The sequence below is a fragment of the Pieris napi genome, chromosome 12 (assembly GCF_905475465.1).
Source record: "Pieris napi chromosome 12, ilPieNapi1.2, whole genome shotgun sequence".
In the NCBI taxonomy this organism is placed as follows: Eukaryota; Metazoa; Arthropoda; class Insecta; order Lepidoptera; family Pieridae; genus Pieris; species Pieris napi.
In genome coordinates, this window is record NC_062245.1 from 6,368,358 (window position 1) to 6,387,728 (window position 19,371).

General features: G+C 32.8%; 1 protein-coding gene across 6 annotated transcripts in view; it reads left to right on the forward strand.

Moving 5' to 3' along the window:
* Window positions 1-19,371, forward strand: part of LOC125054734 (actin-binding LIM protein 2) — a 78,193-nt gene that overhangs the window by 43,757 nt on the left and 15,065 nt on the right. For all 6 annotated transcript variants that reach the window (XR_007117747.1, XM_047656781.1, XM_047656780.1 and 3 more), the window contains exon 2: window positions 19,152-19,312. Coding sequence is in view for 5 of the 6 variants with exons in the window: in XM_047656781.1 (XP_047512737.1) it covers window positions 19,152-19,312 (161 nt within the window). In the remaining variant the exon portion in view is untranslated. The remainder of the gene's footprint in view (window positions 1-19,151; window positions 19,313-19,371) is intronic.

Consider the following 19,371-nt stretch of genomic DNA (forward strand, 5'->3'; position numbering starts at 1 on the left):
AAATATAAGTTTTCCCCAAGTCGACCGGTTTAGGTGAAGGTCACCCGGCGTTGCGTCAACTGCTTACGTAATTATGCAGATTGTTCTTGCACTACATGCAGTTTACTTTGGAAATTATCTCTTGAAAGACAATACAAATGTCAATTAATGTGACAGGAGCATGTTGGGATAAAAAGGATTTAGTCGTAAATCTTCTTTATCGTAATATAATTATGTGTTCTATTACTAAGATGTGTCCAAGTAAAATACTTCGTGCGTAGTCGCCATTTTTCATAGAAGGTTTTAAATGTTTATCTATTTATATAATTTATTAGTTGTGGCACTGAATCTGTCTCTGTTTTCTATTTGAATTACTATTACCGAGTTATTTCTTCAATCTAAAATTTTGCATGAGATTTTTCTTATATGTATAAAATGTTATATGGGTATAATAATCGTAATTTATGCCAAAATTATATTGTTATTAGGTAATATATATATTTCATTACTTTATACTACATATATTAATAAATAATAGTTCACTTCATGTACGCATATAAACCAATAAACTATTTTCGACGCATGAAAATTTGTAATATTTAAAATAGACGATGAATGAGATGGCATTGAGCACTGACATTGAATCTAGGAGCCTCGGGGTGATGTCAGCATCAGTATGCGCTCTGCCAACACGCACCGTTATTTAGGAATATTAGTGCAGCGCGTGCTAAACGTAGTGAATTAGTGAAAAAGTATTGTCTATATATAACACACTCACACATTCCATGCTGGCTCTGCGACCCAAAAAGTCCTTAACTCCAGAGTGAAAAAAATCCAGCGCTGTCTGTCCTGTGCCATGCTCTTCAATTGCAGGCTTTCAGCTGCCTGCAGGTCCTCCTCCTTTCTGTCATTGCACCGGTACCAAGGCAGACCTATTGGTCGAAGTCCAGTAACTTCACCGCTCGATCTTGGCCCATATAATCGTTATGACAATTAGCTTTCAAACATGTACGAAAAGCGTCTGCTGTTTTATATAAAATTATCTTTATGGAGGTGCCAGAATTTTATAAATCATTATTAGCAAACTTACAAAGCACTTGAGTGAGTAATTAATTAATGCAAACTGTCAATAGTTGCGTTTACTCTTATCACAAAGTCAACGACCGGTTAATTGACCTGCGAATTTTCGGATAGATTACAAATGACGTGGTAGGTACTTAAGAGTTTAAGAGATCCGGTTTTAGCTTAATTTTTAAAATCCTTTCCTGTAGTATTACAGGAGTTGCACTTTAGCTAAGCCTCTAACAAAAATATTGTATTAACATAGCATAGGTGGTCTATAAAATAATAATACAGTCAAAACCGTTTACGACGACATCGTTTAGAACAACATACCAGTTATATTGATCAAAATCAAAGGTCCCAGCTGAATTCTATTGTATTAGGTACTTAATAACAACAGTTCATGTGTAGTAAACCTTAGACTAGCACCCATTCATACTACGATTATCTAATACATTGTTTTGTTTGGCATTGCGCGACCCTTGTTTTGATTTCTATCACATGGGAGCTATGAGCGTAGAATAAATAAGCTAAGTAAAAAAATTTAAACGGAATTATAACGAAATATCATATTAATGATAAAACGGTATATGTTTTTTTAATAGGGAAATGAAAATCCTTCATTTCTGCGATACGATTATAGATTGTTCTACGCCAATTAGCTAAAGTTTATTTAATTCACCATTGATTCAATTTGTCTTTCACTATTTTCCATCTTAAATTTATCGTTTATTAGGCATTAAATTTTTTTGCACCGTTCTTTAAACAAGCAAGCTATGCATCTATATCTATAAAAAAATAGTATATGGGAATTAGCGTTAAACGTTCCTCAAGCATTATAAGCAATTTGCGGTTTACCACAATTACCTTCAGCGGGTGACATAATTTAAGGAAATACTGTATAAAAAGCGTGACTTTTATCAACTTGATTATTGCCTAATTTATGTCAAGGTTGAAATGGTAGTTTAGGTTTTATTAATGTGATAAATCCTTTTTTTTTATTTTATATTATCGCTTACAATAAACGAACATTAAAGAAAGCACCAAATACGGGAACTTGGTGCTACAGTTTATTAAAAAGTAATTAAAAAAAATACCTTATACATAATATTACATCTATCTTAAAGTTATGGAGCCAACGTGCCCTACCCATACAATTCGTGTGTCAGGCACTGGAGGCTGATCACCTACTTGCCATTCGTTTGAAAAATGATCAGGAAACAGATTCAGAAATCTAAGGCCCAGACCGAAAGAGGTTGTAATAATAATAATAATTGCCCCACTGATTTATTTTTTTAATATCGGATATATTCAGTGAAATTAAAAAGTACTTTGAAAGCCCCAATAGAAAATTGCGATATGGACATGTTAATTTTTGGTCGGATATTGAGATCAAACAGCACTACTATTTTGGTATTACTTTTTCAAGTAACATAAAACAGGCGCTGATGGGACCCTATCCCCTGTCGAATAAAAACACTGTTCGTATAATTCATGTTAATTATTTATTACCTCTAATACTACAGATAATTTTAACATAATGATACAGATAATACATGGCGTTAAGCTCATCAGATCTAAGATAAAAAAGTTCCCACAATTATCTATAGAAGAATACGATTAGATAATATCTGTAATGTTTTGATCATTAGAATTTTGTGTATGACGTTGTGTTCATTGTAAAAACAGAATTCTATATTCAAGAATCAAGTCATTATATACGTACGCGATTAATATATTCAATGTGTTCTGTAATTCTGTATAATGATTTATCTAGTATTTATTTTTATAACACTTACTTGGTCAATGTTTTCGTGCGCCTTTTAAAATCGTTGTTGTAAATGTCTTTTGTGTCATCCCTGAGGTCGTAGGTTCGCTTCCCGGCTGTGTACCTATGGAGTTTATTTCTATGTGCGCATTTATCATTCGCAAGGAAAATATCGTGAGGAAACCGAAAAAAATCTTATCTGTGAAACAATTCAAGAATCCTTCTATATTTATAATTTGTATATATATATCTTGTATTCGTGATGTGTCTGTCATTATTGAGAAATAAATAGTTTCTGCGTCGAAACATATTTTATTGGAATTTAATTTACCAAGCCACGGAATACTAGGATCGGTGGGGCTAGTTATATATAGGTGTCGTACATGGCTAATACATTGTGTTGAGTAACGATTTGTGATAGTTACGCTCTGATAACTCTCTCATTCACAGACTACTCAGTTTAAATATAAAATTTGACGTTTTGTTAACCAGATGATATAAAAATTACATTACATATCTACGGAACATTATTGTAAGTTTCGATGAGGTCATTGACAATTTACATGAACCTGTTGAAAGCTATAGGTGAGATATTTTACTAGTGCATTATAAATAGCAAACAAAATGTTTACTGGCATATCGTTTTGAAATTGAAATATTTTAATGGATCGTAAAATAAAATATGGTTCAAGGAGACGAAATGTGGGTTACGCTAGGTTTTATTTCAATGTGAATATAGCTTTTGAATGGCTTATATTTTGTTCTATTCATTATACTGTATGTAAATTTTAAAATTATTTAGAAATGTACTACAATTCTTTAAATTTGCTTTTGAACTAAAAACTTGGCCATTAAAATGTGTGGTGGAGAGTTTCTTGCTTATTCACACCCGCTCTAGGCTCTATTTGCGAATTGGTGGTAATTATTAAGTTTATTGCCAGTTCTTCTCTTCCGTTCTACGCCCTTGATTTGTGAAACTGACACTAAATGTAAAATTAGAAGCATTTAATGTATATTTCATTTTTGACGTCTTTCGTTACCAATATGAATAAATGATTTTGACTTTGGGAGCGTTCAAGTATTACTTCACGCAATTTTTGGAGATTATTGAACCCCCCCCCCCGCCCCCCATGTAACGCGCCGTAACGTTTTTCTGTACCCAAGTATAGTAAAACGTTTCCTGACCACCTAGTGACTCTTTATACCTTTATGTTACCATTGTGTGGTGTAAAGTACTGGAAAGTCGAAAATAATATTAAAAATAACGCGTAATTCAATCCCCGCCCCGCATCGTAACGTTTAACAAAACGACCCCCTCCCCCCCAAAAAGTTTGAAAGCCTAAACCAATTTACCGCATTTACCACGGTGTTAATACCTGCAGCTGAGTTTTATCATCGGACGTCGAGGCAAAATACGTCATTCTACCCGTATCACCTAGACGTCCGTCGTTCCACAGTGTTTTTAGGCAGGTTTTGCCGCGCTATGTGGAATAATCTGCCTACTGAAGTATTAAGAGGTCGTATCACTTAACATCAGGTTAGCCTCCTGCCCGTTAGTCCCCTGTACTTAAAAAAAGTACGTGCGTACAAAGTACACATGTCAGAAGTGAAACTTCTTTGGCAAACTAATTTTTAAGTCTTCTTCATATTTATACAAATCTAAAACTTTAGATTTCCGAGACTTAGAGGGAGGTAAAAAGGAAGATATGTTAGGAATTTAATTGTCATTAAAATAGTGTCGAAAATTAATACAAATTATATATATTTTTTAAATTTATTTCTTCGATAATAACAACACGTGGCATTTTAATTTACAATTCGTCATTTCAGATTTTGCATAAAATATAAAATACTAATATTTGATAAATTCTCGCCCTTCTCACTCTCTCTCTCTCAATCGGTCTCAATCGTTCTCTCCCTTTTCTTCGATAAAAACGCTGCACATCTTCGTGACGCTAATATTATTATAACGTTTCATCCGTAAAAAATTTACCCTCATGCGCCTCAAGAAGTTTCACTTCAAAAAAATACCTTACTTTCGTTTATGTAATGAATATTGGTTCGCATTATGAACTTGACAATTAGCAATGTTTGGTTTTTCCAATCAATTCATTAATAAATGTTAATTGAAATGATAATTATTAAGTAGTTGCGGTTTTCTTGTAATTTACATGTCAGGGAATGGTTTATACGACTACTTTGCTGCTTGGTTAAAATATCGTTATAATTTAGTACAATTACTAAATTTAAGCATTACATCATTGCATTTGACGAAACCCACGTTGCTTTGTTAGTAATATATTAAGGTGAGGCATAAACATACTAACGGATGTGACGTCATTTGTAGCGGTTCCAGAGGAAGTAGATACTTGCCAATCTTAATACTAGGATTACCTTTCCAAGATGTATTGAGAACATTGTGTGTAATAGGTTTTCTTTAAAATCCAACTCAAAATAACCCAGTTCGCAAGTCAAGGGTACGCCCTTGCGCGTTACGCCCGACGCGGAGCGGGCAAGAAACTCTCCGCCACTCTTTTTAATGGTATTTTTTGCAAACCAGATTACTTGAATCCGAATCATTCAACACCTCCACGAATGAAGGGTAAAAACGGAAACAAAAAATACATATATAATAAAACCCTCCTTATTTATTTATTTAGAAAACCTTACAACTTACTAAACCCTCGCGCACCCTCTTAGGTAAACCTAAAGATCGCTTCTGCGCAGGCAAGGTCATTTGTTCAAGATGTTTGCCGGTATCTGTAGCACCAATTTGATATAGCGTCCTTACATTGACATTAATCGTTATATGGAGTAGATGGGTGAAATTCAAATCTGCGGCCAATGACCTAAGAGCAAGGCCAGGTGTTAATTGCTAACCGTTTCCCGGTAATTTTATATGAGAAATTAAAACAAACCTATCGAATTACATGGGGTGTGCGATCAGCCGGCTTCATTATAATTTGCGGTTTAAATCTTGCAATTTACATACTATATCGTTTGTTAATACTTAAATTTAAATAAATAAATAAAGCTTTATAAGCTTAAGTTTGTCTCTTTTTAAACACAGACACAAAGATTTTGAGTTATTTGACATTGACATATTGTTTTTTATTATATTTACATCCGTCTAATGTAACTGTACCGTGTATTATATTAGACAAATTAAAATAAATAGGTTAATTAAAATAAATAAGCCATTAGAATTGCTCAAATTTAAGTAGTTTAATCGTCCTAATTTTGACGTCAGGTAGAATGTTTAGACTACTGACGCTCAACCACTGCACCATACGTAACGCTTGTAAATTAAACAAAATAATATTATTTTATAACAACACCTACATAAATACTGCAATATTTGCGCTTTTAACAATTGATAGTCAAACTATTATGGAGGCCTACAAATTCGTAAATAGATCTATTTAATCAAACAGATAACACCCACAGATTAGAAAGTGTAATAAATGATACTGTTTCAATAATGAAACTGTATCCGAGGGAAATTAGTTTCCTTTATAACTTTCTAGTTTCATTTTACAATGCCTAATGCGATAATAATTGCTGGTGAAAACTATATAGTATTGCTTTAATTCATGGTTTCTATATCCACCTATCACTGTGGTGAAGGCATGACCAATGACATCGCACTCTCTTTTTTTGCCCGACAAAACATACTTGTTTGGTGTTACCAGACTTTCCACCACGATGTCGAACTTATTTACTAAGAGTAACATAAAAAAGTGCGTGCGTACTTTACACATGTCAGAAGTGAAATTTCTTTGGCAAACTAATTTTTAAGTCTCGTTCGTATTTATACAAATCTAAAAATATCCGAGACTTTTTCCCTCCCTCTAGGAGGGAAAAAGTAAGATATGTTAGAAATTAAATGAATTTTATTGTCATTAAAATATTAAAAGTGTCGAAAATTAATACAAATAATAATATTTAATTCTTCGATAATAAAAACATATGGCATTTTAATTTACAATTCGTCATTTGAGATTTCAATAAATTATTTGGCATAAAATAAAAAATACTAATATTTTATAAATTCTCTTTACGAAATTTTAATTTTAAAAATAGAATTTCTTTAAGGTAATTTGCCCTTCTCACCCTCAATCACTCTCTTCCTTCTTCGACAAAACCGCTGCACATCTTCATGACGTATCCGTAAATTTTTTACCTTCATGTGCCTTAAGAAGTTCCACTTCAAAAAATCTAATTGTGGGTACAAAGATACATACTTAGTAAAAAAGTCAAAGTAACAGATGCAATCAAATGTTATTCGCAACTGCATTGTGATTATCTAAATGGCAATAATATAACTCTTTTTGAACGACTCCGGTGTGTACGGCTATGTCATATTGTTAGTAAATAAATCATATTTAGACTTCTGATCACGTCTCGGCAATTCCCCCGGCTATTTACCAAGACATGCGGTCTTATTGTAAATAGCATTAGATCAGTTCTAGAGTTTTTCCTCTTTTTAAATCTGATTATGTGTATTATATAGGTACATGTGTTCCTATTTTTAACCCTAACGTAAAATGTGTGGTATCATAAGATTGAATTTATGACAGGTTTCAGGCTGATCACCTACATGCATATAAAGAAAAAAGATAGAAATCTGATTTATCCGCTATTTACTTATTTTGTATTTTTCCACTTCGTTTTGTTTGCGTAATGATTTTTGATTTATTCTTATAATTGTGTTTTTGTTATAGGTAAGTTGGAGTTAAAAATAAAGATCTTTGTAGAATCGGGTATTGGTAAGTTATTCAGTTATTTTTTTAATATTAAATAAACACTTCAACAATCATCAATCTTGCGTGTAATCAAAAAATCAATTACGATATATCAAAATTATTTGCTGATCATTTGCATACTTGATAATAATTTATGATTCACTCGTTCTGCTATTATTAAAGATGATTTCGTTGTGTACGGCTAATATTCGATTTCTTGATTTTCTGTTCAAAAATATCTCGTTATTCCGTTGTAGTAGCGATCTCGATCTTAACGTAGAGTTTTTATCGCGCGATCTTAGGAGCGGCTGATATTGAAAGACTATATAGAAAGCGTTGGCCTAGTGGCTTCAGCGTGCGACTCTCATCCATGAGGTCGTAGGTTCGATCCCCGGCTGTGCACCAATGGACTTTCTTTCTATGTGCGCATTTAACATTCGCTCGAACGGTGAAAGAAAATATCGAGAGGAAACCGGCTTGCCTTAGACACAAAAAGTCGACGGAGGCTGATCACCTTCTTGCCTATTCGATTTAAAAATGATCATGAAACAGATTCAGAAATCTGAGGCCCAGACCTAAAGAGGTTGTAGCGCCACTGATATAGAAACTGCATACAAAATTGAATATTAATTAAGCAAAACGTATGACAAAAGCACCTTTTTCAATAGCTTAATACAGTTTGTTATCTTTACTTTATTTAATACTAAGAAGTAAGGACTTGCTATCGGAAGCCTTTGGGTTTAATATTCGTAAAGTATCAAAACTTGGGCCAAGCTTCATTAATTTTAAACAACGGTGTCAAATGAAACTTTCGATTTAGCTCATTACAAATGACAGGTTGGGGCATCATCGTCAATGTCGAGCGAAATCTAGACGGATGATTAGCCTTTGAGCTTGTGAAAGTATTAGGATGGAAGTACACTTATATATTATATTTTGAATCTAAGAATAAAACTTATTAATAGCCAACCCGCCCAAAAGTATAAACTGAGCATTTCCGTATGACACGCAAACGTTGCATACAAGTTGTGGTGAATCAATAAATTTAAGATTTAAATTGTCTGATAATTGACAATTAGTAAATAATAGTGCAACCAGAAAAAAATAAAAGACAGCTTTTCTAGTTTAATAGTCAGTCCTTCGAAGTAATAGATTAAAAAAGTTTATAATTTTAAATAACGAAATTCGTTTCAGGGAAAATAAGGCTAATATCAACTAATCCTAGCATATTATGCAGTTTTTACGTTAAAAAATTGTTCGGAAAAGCATAACTTTGTTACGGTTTTTTGTTCGAAAAACAGTTACTGTGTAAAATAAGCTTATACACTCAGATCTCATTCACGAAAGCTTTCTTTTCGTGTCGGCTAATTTGCCGGCGCCCGCGCTGCAAACTCATTGACACGTGAAAGCGTAATTAGTAATTATACGAGATCGTGCAACACGTAGGTAAATTTAATGGTTGATGATTTGATAGAAATGTTAAAGTATCTGCTTGAAAGTTGGTGTTCAGAGGAGTTGTTCCGATTAATACCTGCGACTGAGTTTCATCATCGGACGTCGAGGCAGAATACGAAATTCCACACGTATTACCTCGACGTCCGTCATTCCACAACTAAGCGTTTTTATGGCAGTTTTTGCCGCTTGGAACCAGTAGGTATATGGAAACAGCTGCCCACTGAAGTATATCCGAACCAAATAGTCCTTCAAGAAAAGATCGTACCAATTCTTAAAAGGCCGGCAACACACTTGCGAGCCCACTGGCTATGTGAGAGTCAATGGGCAGCGGTATCACTTAACACGAGACGAGCCTCCTGCTCCTTTGGCCCCGGTTCTATAAAAAACTATAAATTAAAAATATATACATATGTTGATTATGAAGGAACGATCATTTTATATCTAAAATTATGATTTCCGATTTAACGGTAAGAATATATAATACAAACAGCCTAACGAAGATAAAACACGGTCAATTCCACTCCTAAAATCAGGTCAGGATGTACGCCTCGGCCTGGATTTGAAACGGCATTTAGTAGTCTCATTCATCTATCATACAACGAAATCATTTCTTTAAGGCTTTGAATATATTATATGGGCTAGAAAACAACTTTGTTAGTTAAAATCTTATTTATTTATTTATGCTTTATTACCTTATTCACAAACATACACATAACAAAAAAAAAAAAAAACATTTACAAAAGTTATAAGGCAACGGGCGGCCTTATCGCTAAAAAGCGATTTCTTCCAGGCAACCCTAATGTGGAACAATGAAAAAGAAACACCTACAGAGGGTAGAGTACAAGAATTGCAAAAATTATTAACAAAAAAATAAAAATAAAAACTCAAAATAACCCGTTACTATAAATATTAAATTAATAAATCCTCATTATTTGAAATGTAAAAAAATATTTTTAATATTTGTATTTTCTGTCGTTCTAAAAGTTGCATTGTCGGGTTTTTGTTTCTTATTTAATTGTTAATGGAAACTGATCACGTTTATTAAAAAAAAAATAGATCGGTTAAATATTCGTTCACACTTAGATATAATAATCACATGAATGTTCCATGTTTAAATTTGTCGTATGTTGTTCTTTTGGTTCCTTTAAGTAATCCCTTTGCGTTCCCTTCTGCGTCACAGGATGAATGTTATTAGTGACACCTCGCCGGTCTCATTTATGCTTTGCAACCACATTGAGTGCCGCGTTGTATAATTAAGAAACGGGGTTGTTCTCTACAAATATAAGATGAATTTGATGACTGATTAGATACAAAAGAAACAAAGTCTTAAAGAAGGTTAGAGAAATAAAATACTATATTTTATTTATCTATTCATATTTTATTCGTCTGATAATTAGTTTCTCTTATGAATTAAAAAGTGTAAAATCGTTTAATTTTATCGTGATGCGAATGACATCCGCTATAAAATTTAATACTGGTTGTTAAAATCATAAAGTTTTTTATTTGAGTGTCGAATTTTATATACGCTATGGTTAATTGGTTAAGAACCTTTCATAAATGCAAGATTGCATTGCTGATGCATCTGATGCATTTCAGAAATGTTAATACTTTGGTATAATACTGTTGTAGTGTTTATCAAATAGGTCTTAATAGATGAAACTTTAATCTGTAGATAAATCCACAAATTGAATTAACTCCGTGGTTTTGAAACTAAACTATTCTATTGTTTTACCTCCTTTCGATTTTTCTGATGTCGGCGTAAAATAGACTTCTATTTTTCAATCAATTCATTTCATTCGCTTGCAATTGTTTTGCAAAGAAGAAAGTAAATCCAATTGAATTGTACCCACTTACAAGAATAACCATGAATCGAATGTAGAGAAATTAAGGTGTGCCTTATAATTGTCAGTAAAAGGGATAGCTTTCACTTGAAAGTGCATTTCAAGTTATGTTTGCGTATATTTGGCGGTTATTGTCCATTGTCTTGGAGATTTATTAGTGCTCTTTGCAATATGTCAGTGCGATTTCTCCTACGGGTATTTTTCGTGAGGATAAATTTACAATGAATCACAACGGACGTATTTTCTAAGTGTCGCAAAGTTTTTTGAAAGGTTTTCTAAATCACAATTGAAAATGTACCTGGTTTAAATTGTTTAATACTTCAATTTGGATTTTTGCTTTACATACATTAATACGGAAATCCGAACTTTAGTTATCTTTTGATCTTTTTGTAATAAAAACTTATAATTAAGATATACATACATACAGACATATTTTAAACAAAATGTTTCACTTATCTATGAAACCCTTAATTTGTATTACATATATGTGTATATAGATTACCTTGACCTTACCATAGAAACATAAAGATGTTTTTTTATATCAATGATATCTTAGTTCGGTGACTCGGCTGAGCAATTTCGCCCACCGACCTATATACAGTTGCAATTGGTCTAATAACTAATTGACCCGTGTTGACGCCTGCACCGACACTATTACATTACATTGCATAGTAAAGGTAATTGGCTAACAGCCTCTGTAACCTGTGACCTTTTAGTCTGTTACTATATTGATTTAATAACATCTGTTTGTGGTTTTACTCTGAAATTTAAATACTTTTAATAGGCAATAGGCATAAGGTAAGAAATAATAAATTCGGCTTTGATTATACAATTTAAAACTCTTATGAATACTTGGATTTAAAAAATAACCTTCATAAATAGTGATAGCCTAGTGGTTTCAACGTGCGGCTCTCATCTCTGAGGTCGTAGGTTGGAGCCCCAACTGTATACCAATTGCGTTTCTGTCTATGTGCGCATTTAACATTCTAACATTCGCTCATACGGTGAAAACATTGTGAGGTTCTTCGGGGTGCTTAGCACTCCAAAATTTCGATGACGTGTGTCAGGCACAAAAGGTTGGTTTATGCCTATTAGAAAAAAACAAATGATTACGAAACAGATACAGAAATCTAAGGCGCAAACCTAAAAGGATGTAGCGCTAATAGTTGTTTTCTTTCCTTTCTTCATAAGTATTGAAAAAATGATTATAACAATAACATTTAATTAATTTATGTATAGAAATAAGATTATTATTAATTGAATAGAGATCCTACTGCACGAAAGAATGAAGTATATCAGTAATACCATCTAAAATAAGTAAATCTAAGATAGGTAATAATCTACCGACATAAAATAAGTGAAGTCAGCGAAGCGTAAACAAGTGACAAATCTTAGTGTCAATCAGCTAGTATGATAACGATCAGACCGTTATCCAGTGGCTGGTTAGAACCAACGGTATCGATAAAACGTCTCAAATATCTTCCTCATCAGCTCTTTTGCTTCCAGGTCTTTTTATAGTTTTATTTATTATGTTAACAAAGATATAAGAAACTAATTTTAAATTTCCCAAAATATTAGTTAAATTTAATAGGATTGTACGAGCCAAGGCTGTACATTTCGATCACTCGGGTTTTCTTAGTTATAAGCGGGTTTACGCCCCTAGAGTATAGCCAAACGCAGGCGCTTTCTTCAACATGTATATTACATTCATTTAGCATTCGTTTCTTAGCAATTAGCATTTAATTATATCGCATTTATTGTATTGATGTACGTGAGTTGTTAATATATAGTAAAAATAATATCCTCTATTATTTATAGCATCCTGTTTACCCAGGAACCGTACCATATGTATTATTTTTACTTAGTGACTCCAACTTTAAGTGGATATCAAAAGTAACAGAGTAAAGAAAAGTACCATAACAAAAAAACAGTACAATCCTATTGCGGTTGTATTGAACCAAAACATCCAGAGTATTCAAATAACCAAACGCTGTCAGAGTAGAATAATGATCAATAAATATCCTGTACCAATCTATTTATCCTGGGAACAGTTTGAATCGTTAGTCGTGTACAAATAGTAACAATTGGCATTATCGTAAACACGAGTTGTATTGAATCAGATCGTACCAACTCGATTACTCACGCTCATTTTCATCTCACGAAATTGTTTCAATTTATATACTGTCCGATAGTTCTACAGACTATAGTACTGTTTTTTTTTTTATGTAATAGGAGGCAAACGGGCAGGCGGCTCACCTGATGTTAAGTGATATCGCCGCCCATGGACACTCGCATTGCCAGAAGGCTCGCAAGTGCGTTGCACGCCTTTCAAGAATTTCTGTGAAACTGAATATTACGATTAAAAACTGCTGCTTCAAATTGCTCTTTTTTTAAATTATTTTTACACGCCCACGAGACTATCCGATATATAGTCTAGTCGACAAGTTGAAAATGGTACAAAATAGAGATACAGCTCTTAAAATTATGTGCTAATAAACGCTTTTGGCACATTTTTTTAGACGTCATTCCGCATCCAATGAGCTATCGCACATAATTTTAAGAGCAGTATCTCTATTTTGTACCATTTTCAACTTGTCGACTAGACTAATAATTGAGTCCAATAAAAACCTCCACAATTTGCCCTGACTGAGTCAGTAAATATATATTATATTCGAAACGCTATGACACTCTTGTCCCGGGATAACAATCTCGTATTTCAACTTTTGACTGACTTAATTTTGTCCGACTGTTTTATGTAGGATTTATCGACTTACTGTTAACAGTATAATAATACTGTGCTAAAACTATTGAATTGTACTATTACAAAGTTATAGGATTGCAAAAAAAAGTAACTTCAGATAGTCTCACGTAGCAGTAATATTATAATGATGCCGACAAATTGCGAATAGACGTAATGACAGTTCTTGGTTTTTACTGTTATTCACATTCTGCTTTGATCTTTATGCACTTGGCACTGTAATTACGAAGTCTTCCTAGTTGTTTAAAAGCCAAGGGATCTTCAAGTGTTCGTCCGGTTTCTATATTCGAAGGGTTAAATAACAGTTCTATAGTATCGCGAAGCAAATGAGAATGATTTTTGGATACAAAAACTGCAGTTTATTTTTTGGATTTGATAAGACAATTATCAATAAACGTTTTGCCGTTGATGCGGAAATATGTGTGTCTGTTTACCTTTACACAATCGTAACTTACCTCTATTTTTAGTGAGTTTTACGCGTAGTGTATGACATTTACTTTATTTAATATATTTATTAAAACTGTTTCATACTAATGGTCTAAGATCCCGCTATACAACGACCTTCACCGAGATGCTTATTTAATGAAACTTATTTTATATATAATTTAATATGTCAATGAATATAATCCATATGGGTTGCCTAGCAAATTTCAGTCCAGAGTATTTTTAATTAATTTAAAAAAAAAAATTTTTTTAAACATTTCACCGGTATGAATATTAGATAAATTTTATACCAATCGAAAGTATGAAGCCCATAGAATATGCAAAAGTTAGGTTGTTTTTAATCAATTAATTATTTATGTGTATATTTTGTATGTGACACTAAAGTATGTATACATCTTTAGTATAAAAGAAGGTTTTAGTGATACATATATAATACTACCCTGATTAAAAATATTGATTGAAAAAAGTTCAAAAAATTTACTACATGCAAATTATAAAAAAAAAAATTTTTTTGAATATTAATTAAACATACTCTGGACTGAAATTTGCTAGGCAACCCATATGGATTATATTTATTGACATATTAAATTAAATATAAAATAAGTTTCATTAAATAAGCATCTCGGTGAAGGTCGTTGTATAGCGGGATCTTATACTATAACAAAAGTTAAGTCACAACAATAAACTTATTATTTCAAATCTTGATAAATGATTGTCCTAATCTACTAATTTAATTATATTTTAAAGAATGTTAATAGTTCCAAGACGTTTAAAGAATACTTAAGAAGTGAGAATACTCGCCATAAAAGTGATAAAAACGATTCGTCCATTAGTCGAGAACTCTTAGCTAAATATAACGTGTGGCACATTGCCAGGAGACTGGAGACGCATTCCATGAGACCATAATCGTGCTTGATGTTACCATAGACATAGATTTGGGGATTCGAAAAGGAACGAGAAAGTGTTTTTTAAATCACAATTCTATTAAGAGTCCTCTCATCATCCCATGACTGAAGTGATTCAGTCAGGTCAACAAGTTACTAAAGACCAATACCACCTGTGGAACCAGCTATTCAATGAAGTATTTCCGAATCAATTCGACTTAGGGTCCTTCAAGTTGTCCTAAAAGCACAACAAATTCTTAAAAGATTGGTAACGCACTGGCGAGTTATCTGGCATTAAGAGTGTCCATAAGCGGCGGTACTCCTACCCGTTTGTTCTATAAAAAAATCAAATCTATAAATCGCATGTTTGGATCAACTTATAAAAACGGCGTTACAAGAAAATTCATTGCGTTTATCGAAATTAGATCTTCTATCTTCTATTAAATAACAATGGTGGAAATTATCAGACAAAAAGTATGATGCGTACTAGTATTGTACTATAGACTACAGATGACTCATAGAAAAATATTTATTCTCATAGCGTTTTATGGTTCCGTAATAACATTAAGCTTGAGCATTTAATTTGCTTCGGCCAATATACACCACTACATTGTCCGCTGTTTTCGGCTGTCTGTAAGACAGTCAACGTAAAAATTATGTAAAAAGGAGTCGAGATCTGTTGAAAAACTCAGCTGTCATATGATGCAAACCATTTAAAGCTCTGCCTTCGCAAGCCAAATTGTGTCCAATATTATTTATTTTTTAATTACAACTCGGGGCAGTAATACAGAAATACAATACAATTAAAATAATAAAATATAAAGAAAACTGGCGGCCTTATCGCTTTCGAGTAAACTCTTGAGAAACTGTGAATAATAAGAATTACCTAAAGTGAGCGCAAGAAGTTCAAAACTACAAAAGATTTACAATTATTTAGGCAAAAATGAAAGCAATTAAAACATATGTAGACAGTGAAAGTGACAGTAAGAAAAAGGATCCGTGAATCAGAATAATTTCAGTTAGATCAGTTAGTATGAAAGTTAGGGATACGATGTGGACAGGTAAAGCTTGGGCAGTGGATTTAAAGAAGATAAAAGAGCTAAGCGGATAGGGGCGGGAAGTGAATTCCATAGCCTCACTGCAGAGACCATAAAGGATTCGCCAAGAAAGAGTTAAGAATATAGTTTTCTCATGACAATATTACTCATATAGTCCAGAAATAGATGAAAGGATGTGAGACAAAACAATACAATATAGTAACATATTGGGACGTATATTGAAGATATTTTATTTAACTAAGGAACTATAAACGATCAAGCTCAGACGTTTTAGACAGTGAGACGGGTACCGTATCATTATAGAAACCGGATTAACCACAAAAAGCGCTACCTCCGTTTTTGGGTAACTGCTTTTTATCGCCTATTATATTGATCAATTACAAATATGGTCAAGTGGGTTTTTAATGTGCGATCTGCCTATAATTTATTACTTATATGATGTATGATTGTTGGTTTATGTTAAATTAACCGGCTTAAGTGGTTCGGGTTTATTGAATAAAATTGTTTATAAACAGTGAACACTCTCCGCCATTAAACTATTGTGTGAGTTAATCATTGGCTTCTACCTAAGTTGAATATGACAGCACGCTAAGACATCTTGGTAAATTTTATTTAAAGAAACAACAGAAATTTATATGGCAAATTGGTTACAATTTTTCTGTCTTCAACGTCGACTTAATTACAATAATAATATTATGCTTATTTGACGGCCCATTGGTCTAGTGGTTAGTACCCCTGACTGCGAATCCATGGATCTCGGGTTCGATCCCCGGCTGAGACAAACATCGATGTGATGAGCATTTGGTGTTGTGTTTAGGTCTTGGGTGTTTAAATATGTATTTATATGTGTATCTATCTATAATATGTATGTATATACGTTGCCTAGAACCCATAACACAAGCTTCATCAGCTTAGCATAGGACTAGGTCAATTGGTGTGAATTGTCCAATAAAAAAAAAATGCTTCAGATGAACTAGTGATAACTAAAAATTACATTTCTTTGTGTGGGAGGCGGGAGTATTTAAGCTATAAGGCACATAATTACTTTGTTTACGTTTTTGTCAGCAACGGGCGTTAGAATTAACTTTTAAAAATCGAACAACCTCGCTATGATTTATCAAAGAGACCGAAACGATGTTTTTGACCATAACAACGTCTCTAGACCAATCACAGTTAAGTCACGATTAGTCGTATGCATTTTAAAAAAGCGTGTGGGTGCTTGTAGAAGCCTAAATGGTGAAGCTTGGAAGTGTGTCATATGTATTCATAGTATGAAATGTATAATTCAGCGTTAAACACGGAAGAGCGCACAGCTGAACACGAAGGCTACCCTGTGGTTTACGTGTCTTAACGAATTAATTGAAAGCAAATGTTTCGATGCGCACGCGCTGCTCTGCGTGTAATCGAATTGACCGCATGCGGGATTACGAAACGTAAAAGTAATGTTTGTACTATATATGTTTTATTTAGGGCAGGATATTTAGTCTAGTCTTGCATTTCGTAAACAAATAGATCAGACATAACATAATGTTTTTCTGTTCCTGTTAATACCAGCATCAGTATTCAACGACTCTCATCCCTGAGGTTTTAATTAATTTATTAATTACACATTAATTTTCTGTCTATGTGCGCATTAACACTCGGGTAAACTCGCACATAAACTCGCTTGTACGGTAAAGGAAAACATCGTGATGAAACCGGCATACCTTTGACCCAAAAAGTCGACGTCGTGTGTGAAGAACAAAGTCATCTACTTGCCTATTATAAGAAAAACAAATGAATATGGAAACCCAAACCAGACCGACACCATACCACGGGTTTTTTCCTGTAATAACGGAGCTATTTACATCGTATTGTGATTAGGAAATAGTAAGAACAATAAAATAAATATAGTTTGGTACAACCATCATAAATATTATCGGTTGTGACTGCCACTTATATGGTAAGGTATTTAGGTAACATACTTAATCCGTATTATCCGTAAAAACTAAATAAGTATTCGGTTACTAGTTTATAAATATCCATATATGTAGTTGGTTTTTATTATATAACGGTTACTACTAACTAAACAAGAAAAATGTAATATACGCATTACATTAATAAATGCTAGTTACTCAAATATAATGTTTTAATAAGTTAAATCAGTGTTAAGATTAAGGATGATTTGAAGGAGTTAAGAAATGCGGGTTTTAGATAAAGGTCAATTGGTGAAATGTTAACAAGAATAATTATGTTATGATTCACATAGAGAAGTAGAGTATTTTTAGTCTATGTGAATGTGTATAAATAATGTGATATTCAAATATACTTTTACAGGACTTTAATATCATAATTTTACAAATACAAATAATTTTAAAGTTGTAAAAGTTATTTTTATTTATCATTTTATTATCTGGATGTAATCAATAGGGAAATCACCCATGTAAAGATGTTTTATAGAATATTCGTGAGGTATAAGATGCACAAAAGGTCCGCGGTCAATCTATGAGAGTCACGAACTACGTTACTTCGCTTTATCGCTACAAATTACAATCATTATGAACTTCATAGTTCCTATTTGAGATGTATAGTAACTGTACTTTTGAGTGTTCAACAGGCATGAAATAGAATTTACAGTATATTTTATTGTATGCAATGAACACAGTTCATATAATTAAAACCCTTATATATAAGTGAAATATTTTGTTGGGGGTTAAAGTAGAACTGAATTTATTTTAGTACAAATCCGTAGGTAACAACAACACCTAGTTTTAACTTAAACATAAATATCACTTTAATATTTTTAGCCTAAAAAATTTCTTCTTCTGTTTTCATCGCATAATTAAATCTACCAAATTGATTCCAGAATAACTCTAAAAATAACTAAATATTTTATTTCCTATTTTTACAGTAACTTATTAATAATACAATAGTAAACTTGTTACGTAATATAAAAATTAAACATTAAACATAATATAATACAATAAAAAAAAAAACCTAAACCTTTTTATAACGAATTATATGTCTTCAATAAACTGATTTTAGTCTTCAATTCATATTTGTGCAGATTAAACTTACAAAATACATAGTTTTAGATTTTATGTACCTTTAATCTAGATACAATTGTTAAAGACTTTGAAACCATCTATTATATACTTAATAAATTAATCTGTTATAGGGAAAGTTATGTGCGGCGCCTGTGGAGGCAAGTGCAGTGGCGAGGTGCTGCGCGTTTCCGACAAGTACTTCCACATGGCCTGCTTCACCTGCCGTACATGTTCTGCTTCGCTGGCTCGAGGTGGTTTCTTCTGCAAGGATGGATATTACTACTGCCCGCAGGTGAGGATTTCAAACCAGGCCATGAAATAATAATAAGCAGGTGTTAAAAATGTAAATTA